At 38.2% G+C, this 12,275-nt stretch overlaps 1 protein-coding gene across 1 annotated transcript; it reads right to left on the bottom strand.

Annotated features, from left to right (window-relative positions):
* Positions 1 to 3,858: 3,858 nt before the first annotated feature.
* On the bottom strand, positions 3,859 to 11,627 carry LOC121872420. The gene is made up of 2 exons (XM_042375162.1): positions 10,090 to 11,627; positions 3,859 to 4,014 (listed from the first exon to the last, which is right to left on the bottom strand). The coding sequence occupies exons 1-2, from the start codon at positions 10,813 to 10,815 to the stop codon at positions 3,874 to 3,876; spliced, it is 867 nt and encodes a 288-aa protein (XP_042231096.1). The 5' UTR covers positions 10,816 to 11,627; the 3' UTR covers positions 3,859 to 3,873.
* Positions 11,628 to 12,275: the final 648 nt, after the last annotated feature.

A 12,275-nucleotide genomic window follows, 5' to 3' on the forward strand; every position in this document is an offset into this window, starting at 1 on the left:
ATCATCTCAGTATCATATCATCCCAGATGTCAAGAAACTTTATTATATTCAGTTAAATTTACTTGATATATACAGTAGGTGTATTCTTGGTCACCCCAAAACGCATAACTAGTTTTGCTATCTACTGCGCATCCCCAAGTTTTGCCTTGGAGGCAAAACTTGTCCCGAGATGATATGCCCTTAAAGGCAAAAGTAGTTATGGTCTTAACTTATTTGGAAAGTGGGCAGAGATGAAGGGAAACTATCCAATCACATTCATCGATCCATACACTCTAGACAAGATAAGGCCTATGTGTGGAAAATGCTTTCAATAAAATCACTAATTACACACTGGATAGTAGATGTATATCACTTGAAAAATATATTGTTTAAAATTGCTTAGTTTGAGAAGTTTTAAATGAAATGACAATCAATACCTACATGCATTGAGCTGGGAATGGAGAAATTTCCAGCAACACCTGAAAACTCTATTGGCTTCGCCACGAGTGTCTGAATGGTCTCTCTCTTGTTTCCGACTTGAAGCTTATAATTATCATTTCTTTGGTATAATGTCATAAAAGACATTGTTATTCATAACAGATGTTATCATTTTTGAGAAAAAGTACACAATATTGAGTACTGTATATTGCCATGTAGCTATGATAATCTTTTTAACATGGACACATTTGAAAACAAATTCACGAAACCAGACATAGCCGAAACGTGGACGCTATGGCTCCAGACATATCTCACAAGACACATACAATTACTTTTTCCCGAGAAAGGGTCCGGCAGCCAGAGTTGCGCTGCGTACCATAATTATGGTATTTGTACCAAAATTTGGTGTCTGTACCATGTACCATAATTTTGATCAGATAGGGACTCGATTGTATTTCCACACCCGTAAGGTGAGGTGTGACAAGGGCAGGGACCCAGGGAGGCAGCAAATTGTAGTGATGAATGTGCCAGTACCATTCTCTCTCACTCTCTGTTTGAGTTTAACTTATGTTATCCTTATTTATATATGGACACAGATTGGATGACGAGTGGACGCAGTAGCAGCGGCAAATAAAGAATTTTTAAGTATTCCCTTTATTTCAGCCTCAAATATTCCTGTTTGTAATTTTTTTATTAGACTTATGTTAATATAAACTTGTTTGTAATAATGCAGGGGTGTTTACTGCACCATAACATGTATGCTTATATGCAGGTACCATTATAATTTCGAGGAAAATACTGTACTATAATTTTGACATCAGTGTACGATAATTTGGGCTGGCCGGCAGCGCAACCTTACCGACAGCGCTGTTGGCGTGTTGTTGATGGTCAACAGTAGGCAGAGCCTAGGAGCATAACTAGTTATGCGTTTTGGGGCGACCAAAAATACGCCTTATGTAAGTGTTATTTAAGAAGTAGTGAAACTGATGACACGAAGACAAAAGTTGAGGAAACACATTTATTTAACATACAAAGAACTCTCCTTCCTCTTTGATAATTGGTCCCACTGTTTGACCCATCCTTTAAACACTTTAGGAAACATATCTTTGCATTATGTATTGAGAACTATCATCAACAGCTTACTAATTTCTGTACCAAACTTAAAACTGAAGCAATGAAGCAGCATCTTATCTTTGGATCACAGGGAGCCAAGGTCAATGTGTGTCCAGGGGATGGGCCATCACTTCAAATTTTAATCAAGTAACAGTTTTCTTGGCAAATGCAACTATTAAGATCAAACACAATGCTTTTGTGTAGGATCTATGCATGGTCAGTGATTTCTTTGAGTGTTCATTGCAGTTAGTATTGCAGCACATTGCAATAGAAATTTTCACTAGCAGTCAGTCCTTTGGGTACTCAATGGCTTCTTTTTTTTTTTATCAAGTCCCCCATTACCAGAAGAAACTTTTTGTATCACCCAAAAACTCTTGCTCAACATGTATAGTACGGTAAAATAGGTCATTTGAAAACCTACTCTGAAATAATCTATTTAATCAGATTTAAATATTCTGGGTATAAAATTTAAGAATCCAGAATCATTTCCTTTTATATAATTTTCTAAACATTACATTTCAGTAAATGAGGAGAAACTAGACAGTTAAGCAACTGGTTGAGTGACTGGGTGCATGGCAGTATGAGTGATAAGTCTACTTGTCTTCATGAGAGTTTGAGGTGTAAGGAGAATGATGACACATTGAAAGGTACCGTATATACTCGTCTATAACCCTCCCTCGTTTATAGGTTGACCCTGATTTTTTTACCAAGAATCGTTAATTTATGATATTCATCGTTTATAGGTCGACCCAAGTTTTTGAGGGTAATGGAACAACAAAACCTTCAGTAAAAACACTCTACGTCCTATAAGCCGAGGCTTGCCGTGCCTGAAACACCGAGTGCCGAAGGCAAATTGTTTACCATTTATTATTACGACACTTTACACTGAAACGCGGGTAGTTTCAACAAAAATATTGTATATTTCCATTCAAGTATTTATTCAAGTCAATTAGGAGGAACTATTATTGTAATACAACAGTTTTTTAACTGAAAACCATTCGAAAAGCGATTACAGTAACATCTTTTGAACGAAAGAAAGCGAAAGTCATTGTTTTCGTCATGATTTTGTCCCACCTTCCACTGTAATACGTACGTCATTTCAGCAAAAATATAACATTTCCGTGAATGAATTACATCAAGCACAGTATGAATAGAATATCATTGTAATATAACAGTATTTTAGCCGAAAACTTTTAAAAAAACGAGTAACATCTCTTGAACATAAGGAGATTAGGTAAATTCTTTGTTTCGTCATGTATTTTATCCTATTTTACATTTAAATATATCACGTTTCAGCAAAACTACTATTTATTTCCAAGAATATATTCATTCAGGCGCAGTTAAGGTAAAATATACGTGTGATGTAACAGTTTCTTAACTGAAAACGATTCGAAAAACATGTGTACCGTCTAGCTGATACGCAACAGCTGGTGGTGCGTCATGCATCGTTGTAAACAATAGGAGGTTGAAGTGGATTACCGGGTATTATATAAAGTGTGAAATATCAAAAAGGTTTTTATTACCGGTATTTTTTGTAGATCAATGAGTACTGTGATACCGTATATGATATGATAAGTTAGCCTGTGCTAAGAACTTCAACATAGACTACTGAAAGCACGTTGTAAGGTAATTTAGCCTATTGTAAGTTGGTGAGCTTCATCTGCTGAAGGAACTGCATAACTTTTCATTACTAACTGGTACATATTTTACGTTTCCATTGTTTACTGGCAGTAAATTTGTAAATATTTTTTATGTCTGAAGCTAAAAGTTGCTCCTTGCCCTTCCCATCATGCACGGGTTTAACCTAACAAAACTATTACCTACGTAGAGATCGGCCCCCAATTTTTTGCCTAAAAATTTGGTCTTAAAAACTCGAACTACACACGAGTATATACGGTAATTTGTAGACTTCTATAACAATGAGAAAGTTTGAGAATAAAGAAGTAAGTTAAAGTACAGGTATTTACAAAAACTAATAATGTAACCAAATTGACACACATACTTTGGTAAAATACATGCTTTCCTCAGACAAATGTTCATGATAACATCCACTTTACATAAACATTCATTTTACAAAAGCCTCTTAGTCCCAAATTTTCAGCTGGGAAGTTTCTCATGTGATATTGAAAGCTTGACAACTAAATTTGATAGTCACTTTTTGTTCAATTTGCAAGTTCAAAATGGGTACACAATCCCATCACCTTCCACAAATGCTCAACCAAAACTAAATGATCCAATGAAATAATCATACAAATCACAGATGTTGGCTTAAATATGTTTTATCTTTAAACCTCAATCTTCACACAAAAAATAGCTATCCTACTATGGTTGTAATATCATTACTTACCAGTGCTTAAATAAAAAAAAAATAAGAACAACTACTACCTGTGTCACCAGCTGCTTAACTGGCTCTGCAGGGACTTTCTTCTCAAGGTCTTCTTTTACTGTTTCAGTGACAAGTTCACCTGAAGTCTTCACCCCCATCTGAAAGAAACAATGTAAACCAGTCTTCATAATGCAAACATCAGTGGTCTTATAAAAGCAATACACACTAGTATTAGCTACATACATAAGTTCAAACAATTCACTACGGAATACTAATGAACTTCAATGCAACTGCTTACAATAATCATTTAATCAAGATACTGAATAACTCATGACATGTTGACAAAAATTCTACATCCAACACCATATTTATTTGAAGTAAAACTCAATGTTTTACACATTCTCCCAGTACATTGCACGACCACACTCAATTAACCAAAGTTCACCTCGCAAAGTACAGTGGTCCCTCAGTTAACGAACGGTTCGATTAACAAATTACCAACCATAAGGATCCTCAATTCGGTTAAACAAAACTTCAATTAACGAAATCATTACGAACAACACGTTTTGTTGCGAGTATCAGCTGATGGGCTAGTCTGCCAATTCAGTAATCTCTTCTATGTTAATATTCGTTTCCAGTGGAGTAAATATCAAGAAAGTTGTGCTCTTTAATATTTTTGCATTTTTATATTAAAATTATTAGTCATTTTAAAATTTAGTTAACATATTGATAATATATGCAGTACAGGGAACTAGTTTTTTGTGCGCCCATCAGCTGCTTGACTCAGCCACCAGGTGTCAGTCTGGTTTTGTTGACAGTGGAGTGAACATCTATTTTGTTGGTGTCTTGAATATTTTTGTGTTTGTACATTGAAATTATTGATCATTCTGAAATTTTTTTAATATATTGATAATATATAGTGCAGTGTTGATTTAAATAAAATAATCTTGAATTACACCTATTGAACTTAAAATTTTATTGGTGAAATGACGGCATCAAGCATGGGTCCCCTGAAAGGTGATTTCTCCTCCATCCCCACTTCCTTCTCCTTCACCCCCACTTCTAATTCCCATCATCATCATCAACCAGGAACCTTCTACATACACACCTCAAAGTAAGTGTACTTTACTGCATTTTTTTTTTTACTTTGTATGTACTTTTCTGTGAGCTGGAACCAATTACCCAAATATCCCATTGAAACAATGGATTCGGTTAACAAACAACTCTGTGGAACGAATTGTGTTCGTTAACCGAGGGACCACTGTAATAGAATTTTGTGCCAAATCTAATGAGATATTTCGGTTGAATGTACTGTACAAAACTTGTACAGTACTAAGTTCAGCTATGGTTTCTAACAATGTTTAACATGAATAATGCACCCGCTCCTACCATGCCCAAATGTGCATTAATAACTTGAAGCTCACGGTACAATAATGTCAAGAAGCACACTAAGGTATCTGATCACAGTTCTGTTACAATTACATCACACTTCTATATGCTGGCAACTATTACATACAATGCATATAATACTGGAACATGTACTTAGATTGTCAACCTTGAAAGTTCAAGATTTACAATGCAAATGAAAAATTTCTACACAGCAATTACATTATTGTGCAAAAGTGGTGCAACTATATCAATAACTCTACCATGATGATTCAGTGTAATCTAATCCACTTAACAGGAAATTCCCAAGAATGCAAAAACTTTTAGAACCCAAATACAAAATACATTCAACATTGTCACTGCATGAAAATTGTAGCTTGATCCTGGAAATCCCAATTTTTAGCCAAATCACTGACATGGAGACTCTTGTACTGTATGCTGCTATAGTGCATTTTTTCTCAGCTGAGAAGAGATGCCCTGCCCCCTCCTCAAGAGTTACAGCTGATTTGCTGTTGCAAATCTGTTCGATTTCGTCCTAAAGTAATGATGTATTTCTAAATGAGTTTATTCATAATTGTTGGGATGACCATTTCTGACGAGAAAAATATTTAGCTAAATTATATACAGATACATACATTCATTATTTCAAACAGTAGCACGTAGGAAGTTTATCAGAAATCTTATACAGGTGCTCCCCGACTTACGACAGGGTTAGGGACCCAAATCCAGGTCATAAGTCCGACATAGATTAATAAAATAATAAAATAAAATAAAAAATAAAAAAATCTACAATGAAATACAGTACAGTAAAAGTAATAAATAATGAGGAATGGATAGTGTGACTGAGCACTTACCTTTAATGTAGTCAGCTGAATGCACATGGGGCCCCCATAATTTTCTAATTATACATGGAGACTACATTAACTGGAAGAAGCAGAGAAGGAGACAGGGCTGGGTGGGTCATCAATGTCGCTTTCTTCAGACAGGTTTATGTGCTGTGGAAACTTGCTGGTTGAAGGTATTGGATCATCTTCAGGGAGTGAAAAGGCAGCACTAGTGGGGCGTGAGGAGACAGCACCAGGGGACTTCTTAAAATAGATGTCCAATTTAGACTGCACAGTTTGCTTTTTCTTTTCATTATAAATTTCTCTGTAGCAAGCAAGTGCATCTTGGATCATTCTGTCAACTTTGGCATAACGCTCATAATTTTGATCCATGCCATCAAACATTTGCATTCCTTTATTAATTGTAGCAAATGCCTCTGCCATTTTCTTCACTGAAAACTTTTTGGGGGGTGCAGGTCCTTCTTCTACATTTAGACTGGCTTCTTCCTCTGCATCTTTGTGTGCTTCCAGTTCGACGAGATCTTCGTTACTGAGCTCTTCTGCTACACTCTCAACCAACTGTTCAACATCTTTACTCTCAATTTCTAACTGAAGCTGTTTACCTAACTCCACTATCTTGTTACTAATATCCGTAATAACTTATTTTCATTAAACCCTCTAAAACTGTTCACATATCTTTTCAGGATTTTCTTCCATATTCCATTCATGCAATGTTTTGTAACCTGATCCCATGCCGCACTAATGTTCTTTATACATGACAAAACGTTGTACTCCTTCCAAAACTCTTAAGCGTTTTCTCACCTTCAGTAGCAGCAACAGCCTGAGCGAAGGTAGTACGTAAATAATACTCTTTAAAGGCAGTAATAGCACCTTGATCCATGGGTTGGATGACAGAGGTAGTGTTAGGTGGAATGTACACTACCTTAACATCAGGATGCATGTCGTCCAGGTGTGGTGGGTGTCCCGGAGCATTATACAAAATCAGCAAAATCTTGAATGGAATCCGTTGTTGCAGACAATATTCCTTGGCTCGAGGAATGAAACAATTCATGAACCAATCCTCAAACAGTACAATGGTCATCCAGGCTTTCTTGTTACTGCGATAAAACACTGGCAGTGTGTGCTTGCTAACATGTTTAAAAGCCCTGGGGTTCTCTGAATGATAGATCATGAAGGGTTTTAGCTTGAAACCAGCAACATTCACCCCCAACAGAAGTGTAATTCTGTCCTTGAATACCTTGAATCCTGGCATTGTTTTCGCCTCTTTGTGGATGTATGTCCGCTCAGGCATGCGCTTCCACAATAATCCAGTCTCATCCACATTGAATATTTGCTCAGGCAAATAATTCCCGTCTACAATCACATCATCTAACTCCTCCTTAAAAGCTTCGGCAGCACCAACATCAGCACTAGGTGCCTCTCCACTCACCTTAACATTGTGTAAACTGTAGCGTTTTTTAAATCTATTAAACCACCCATGACTTGCTGTAAGGGTTTGCTCACATTCATCTCCTGCCTGCTTCTTCAGGCTTTGGAACAGGCTTCTTGCTTTAGCCTGTAAGGTTAGAAGGCTTAAGGGTACACGCTTCTGTGTTTGGTCTTCTATCCATATCACCAATAATTTTTCCATATCGTGAATAGGACCTTGTCTTTTCTTCGAAATTATAGTTCCCTTTATAGACATTGTTCCTTTCACTACATCACGAATACGTTCCTTGTCCTTCAGAATAGTGGATATGGTCGAGTGCGAGAATCTTAGGTCGTGTGAGAGTGTTGCTACAGTTTTACCCTTCTCATACTGCATTATTATCTTCATTTTCATCTCAAAAGTAATTGCCTGTCTCCTTTTCTTCGGAGCACCACCAGCACTCTCACTTGTATGCTTTCCAGTCATTATAAAGTTAATTAAATACGATAATAACGTAAGTTCATAGCGCGATCGGTATAGGATACGATAGCCAAACACCAACTAAGTGCTGTACTGAGTGAGTGTACCCACGCGGTGACCCAAGCCAGCCACGCTCTCGCTCAGGACGGAAACGTTTCGGTATAGAAAATGCGCGCGTCATTTGAAAAAAATTTGGTCACGACTGCGGTGGTCGTATGTGCGGACGGTCGTACGGTCAGAGCAGGTCGTAAGTGCAGATTAACGTAAGTTGGGTCAGTCATAAGTTGGGGACTACCTGTACATGAATTAACTGTTAAACTCTGGTAACAAATTCACGCTTTCGGAGGACGCATTTAATATATATTTATTTTTACCCACAATAAGGCATACTAAGACAAATTACGTATCAGTAAAACTACATTACGCAAAAACTAACATTTTAAAAGATCAGAATCACACTGAAATATTACACGGCCCCTGAAAATTGGTGGAGGAGTGTGACAGACTTGGCCGCTCGAGCTAACAGCCGTCAGTAGAGGTGGGAAATATAACTGTGAACAACTTCATATTTCAGTGATTCTGATCTTTTAAAATGTTAGTTTTTGCATAATGTAGCTTTACTGATACATAATTGTGTAACAATTACCATTCTGATAAACTTCCTACGTGCTCCTGTTTGAAATAATGTATGTATCTATCCGTATATGATTTAGATAAATACTTTTCTCGTCAGAAACGGTCATCCCAACGATCATGAATAAACTTTAGAAATACATCATTACTTTAGGAAGAAATTGAACAGATTTGCAACAGCCAATCAGCTGTAACTCTTGAGGAAGGGGCAGGGCATCTTTTCTCAGCTGGGAAAAAATGCACTATAGTTGACAAGGTTACAGCCTGAGCAAACTCCCATCATCATTGACTGGTATCAATTATAGTACAGGGTAGCAACAATACTGTTCCATTACAAACATTGTCTTAAAAGAGAAAAATTTAAACATCAATTGTGTTATTGAAAGTTGAGTTTTAAAAAGTCTTGGTGACATTAACACCTATTGTCACCATTGAACTTCTTAAGTTTCCGGTAATTTGCCTCTCCCAGCCTAACCCACTGCCTTAAAATATCCACTAATGGCAATTATTACATCCGGTCACATGATCCTGCAAAGGGAAACCCAGTTGGTCCCCAAACCAACATCTGAAACAGGGCTCCTGAAACCCAGGTTTTATCATTAAAATAAAACCTTTCCACCCAATGGAGCCACATACCGTACCCATAAGATTATAAACTATATTTCAAGGATTAATAGCTACTCACACAATGATATCAGGTCCTCCCTTGACACGGCATGGGGAAAACCAGTGCCACCAAATGACTGTTGGGAGAACAGACGATTGGATTCTTAGCATGTTTAATACTCTTGCAAACTTGAAATAAAGGATGTACAGTAATACTCTTACAATGCTCATAATGTGTGATACTACCTTAGACCCTCTACTGGTAATAGGAGATGAATGCACCGACCTGACTGGTCAACAACCTCACCAATATGGGCGACAATTAGACAGACATTTATCACAGGAAATCAAAGAGGGGCAATGGTGACAATGGAAGCAAATTTATGCATGCTACTGTGGGGCAAAGACTCATTCAGACTTTCAGCCATATTGTCTACATTTCTGACTTCACTTTTTTTTTAAATAGGCAAATAATTATTCAGTAAATAACAGTCTTCTATGTCAGGACTCAGGAGCTTCCCCATGTTATAAACCATGGCACACTGGGGCACAATACATAAATCACCTAAAAATTATATTAGGATATAAATATGAATAATCATTTCTTAATAATGCATTGAATTTAAAACAAATTTTCATGTACCTACTGATACATCAAAATTGTTACTATGGTATACCCTTCTCCATGCACAAATCAAATTAAAGCTAAATTTACTCTACATTGAGAAAATCCTTAAAAACTTGACAAGGAGTCCCGTCTTGCTGGACTTATCGGAATCACTAGGAGTATCGCTTAATGCTACAGTACTGTACTTCAAAATTCCTAAGTGGAGATGTGATAACTTCACGTGACAAAGTGAAACCCTCTGATTTACCTCATGGCTCATGGACTGTTGTGCTCTGCTCTCCAAATTCGGAGACCCAGCATTGGTGGATAATACTGATGCATCTGTCTCAACATCTGTGGTGCCCTTCAGCTCCACCTTTGTTAAGTCATCTGTGGCAGAGACTGATGGTGAGATAGATATTCTTTCCTGGGTTTCACTCTTTAGGTTTCCAGTTGAACCAGACAAATTTTCCAGATTACCAGACAATGATGAGGGATACTGTGACTGAGTTGCAGATGGAGATAAACTTGTGTTGCAACCAGTTTCCATCTTATCTTCTTCAAGTTGCTGCTGCTTTATCTCAGTATCAACTGTTGGAGCCAATATATTGCTATGATCTTTCAAACCCTCTCCCAACCCCTTTGAATCTACTGCTTTGCCTGCAGTTTCATCAGCAGCTACCTTTTCTTCTACCAACAACTCCTGCTCTCCTAAGAGTTGTGGTGAGCTTGTAGCATGAGAAAGAAATGACTCGCTTTTTGTCTCTGATGCATGCTTGTTCCCTGAAGGATCATCATCTTCCACACCTTCATTTCCAGATACATCTTTTTCCTGGGCCACTACACCACCATCTTCATTTCCTTCATCTTCCTCCATGTCCTCTTTTTCAACAATAACAATAGAGGAGGACGAGGAAGATGGATGGCTACCACCTTCATCTGATGCAGACTGGATCCCTTCACTCTCACTGTTTTCTTCTAACTGCTGCATCATCACATTTAATTTGGATTAAAGTGAAAAAGGGAAAACATTTTACTTTGGGACAATAACAGTACATAACACATTTAAAGTAATGAATGTTAAGTTCAGAGTTGATTTTGTTTAAGCACTTGTAATTCCTTCCACTGATCCAAAATGAGGAATTTATTTTCAAAACAACTACAATATCCTTTCAAGTTACCACTAATGTACTACTCTAATAAAAGTCTTGCTATAAATTTAAATCCCCAGTGTTAAAAAAGTAGTTATTTAACAGGAAGAAAGCAATAAAAAAGTATTACAAATGCAATATGTCTACGGCTTCTGAAAATAAATCTAGTATTAGTCTAAGCAAGCTCAGTTGCCTATGGAAGCAATACTGTAAGCAGCACCGTTCTTCTCTGACAATATTCACACAGCAATGTCCCAAACTTACACCCCCACCTTCACACTGCTATCAGCCATATAAGATTACCACAAAGACCGAGTTTCCAGTTTATCTTTTAACCCTTTATAAGCAGCAAAGGATTCCCTACTTCACCCCCAAATGTGCAAAAATGAATCAATAGGAAGTCGAAACATCCACTAACGATGACTGAAATTCCCTCGGATAACTTCTACTGATGATGGCCGACATCCCTACAGACAACTTCTACTGATGGCCGCCATACCTACAGCTAACTTCCACTGATGATGGCCGCCATCCCTACAGCTAACTCCCACTGATGATGGCCGCCATCCCTGCAGCTAACTTCCACTGATGATGGCCACCATCCCTACAGCTAACTTCCACTGATGATGGCCACCATCCCTACAGCTAACTTCCACTGATGATGGCCGCCATCCCTACAGCTAACTTCCACTGATGATGGCCACCATCCCTACAGCTAACTTCCACTGATGATGGCCGCCATCCCTACAGCTAACTTCCACTGATGATGGCCACCATCCCTACAGCTAGCTTTCACTGATGATGGCTGCCATCCCTGCAGCTACCTTCCACTGACAATGGCTGCCATTCCTACAGCTAACTTCCACTAACGATGGCCGCCACCACTACAGCTAACTTCCACTGATGATGGCCACCATCCCTACAGCTAACTTCCTGATGATGGCTGCCATCCCTACAGCTAACTTCCACTGATGATGGCTGCCATCCCTACAGCTAACTTCCACTGATGATGGCTGCCATCCGTACAGCTAACTTCCACTGATGATGGCTGCCATCCGTACAGCTAACTTCCACTAATGATGGCTGCCATCCATCCAGCTAACTTTCACTGATGATGGCTGCCATCCCTACAGCTAACTTTCACTGATGATGGCTGCCATCCCTACAGCTAACTTCCACTAATGATGGCTGCCATCCCTACAGCTAACTTTCACTGATGATGGCTGCCATCCCTACAGCTAACTTTCACTGATGATGGCTGCCATCCCTACAGCTAACTTTCACTGATGATGGCTGCCATCCC

This window comes from Homarus americanus, unplaced genomic scaffold, assembly GCF_018991925.1.
Source record: "Homarus americanus isolate GMGI-L3 unplaced genomic scaffold, GMGI_Hamer_2.0 scaffold13124, whole genome shotgun sequence".
Taxonomy (NCBI): domain Eukaryota; kingdom Metazoa; phylum Arthropoda; class Malacostraca; order Decapoda; family Nephropidae; genus Homarus; species Homarus americanus.

Bases quoted from the DNA above. Each gene is read 5' to 3' on its own strand.
- LOC121872420 (XM_042375162.1), bottom strand. From the start codon at position 10,815: ATGATGCAGCAGTTAGAAGAAAACAGTGAGAGTGAAGGGATCCAGTCT. The intron at 4,015-10,089 runs GTAAATCAGAGG...TGTTTCTTTCAG, and splicing joins AACAGTCCATGAGCCATGAG to ATGGGGGTGAAGACTTCAGG.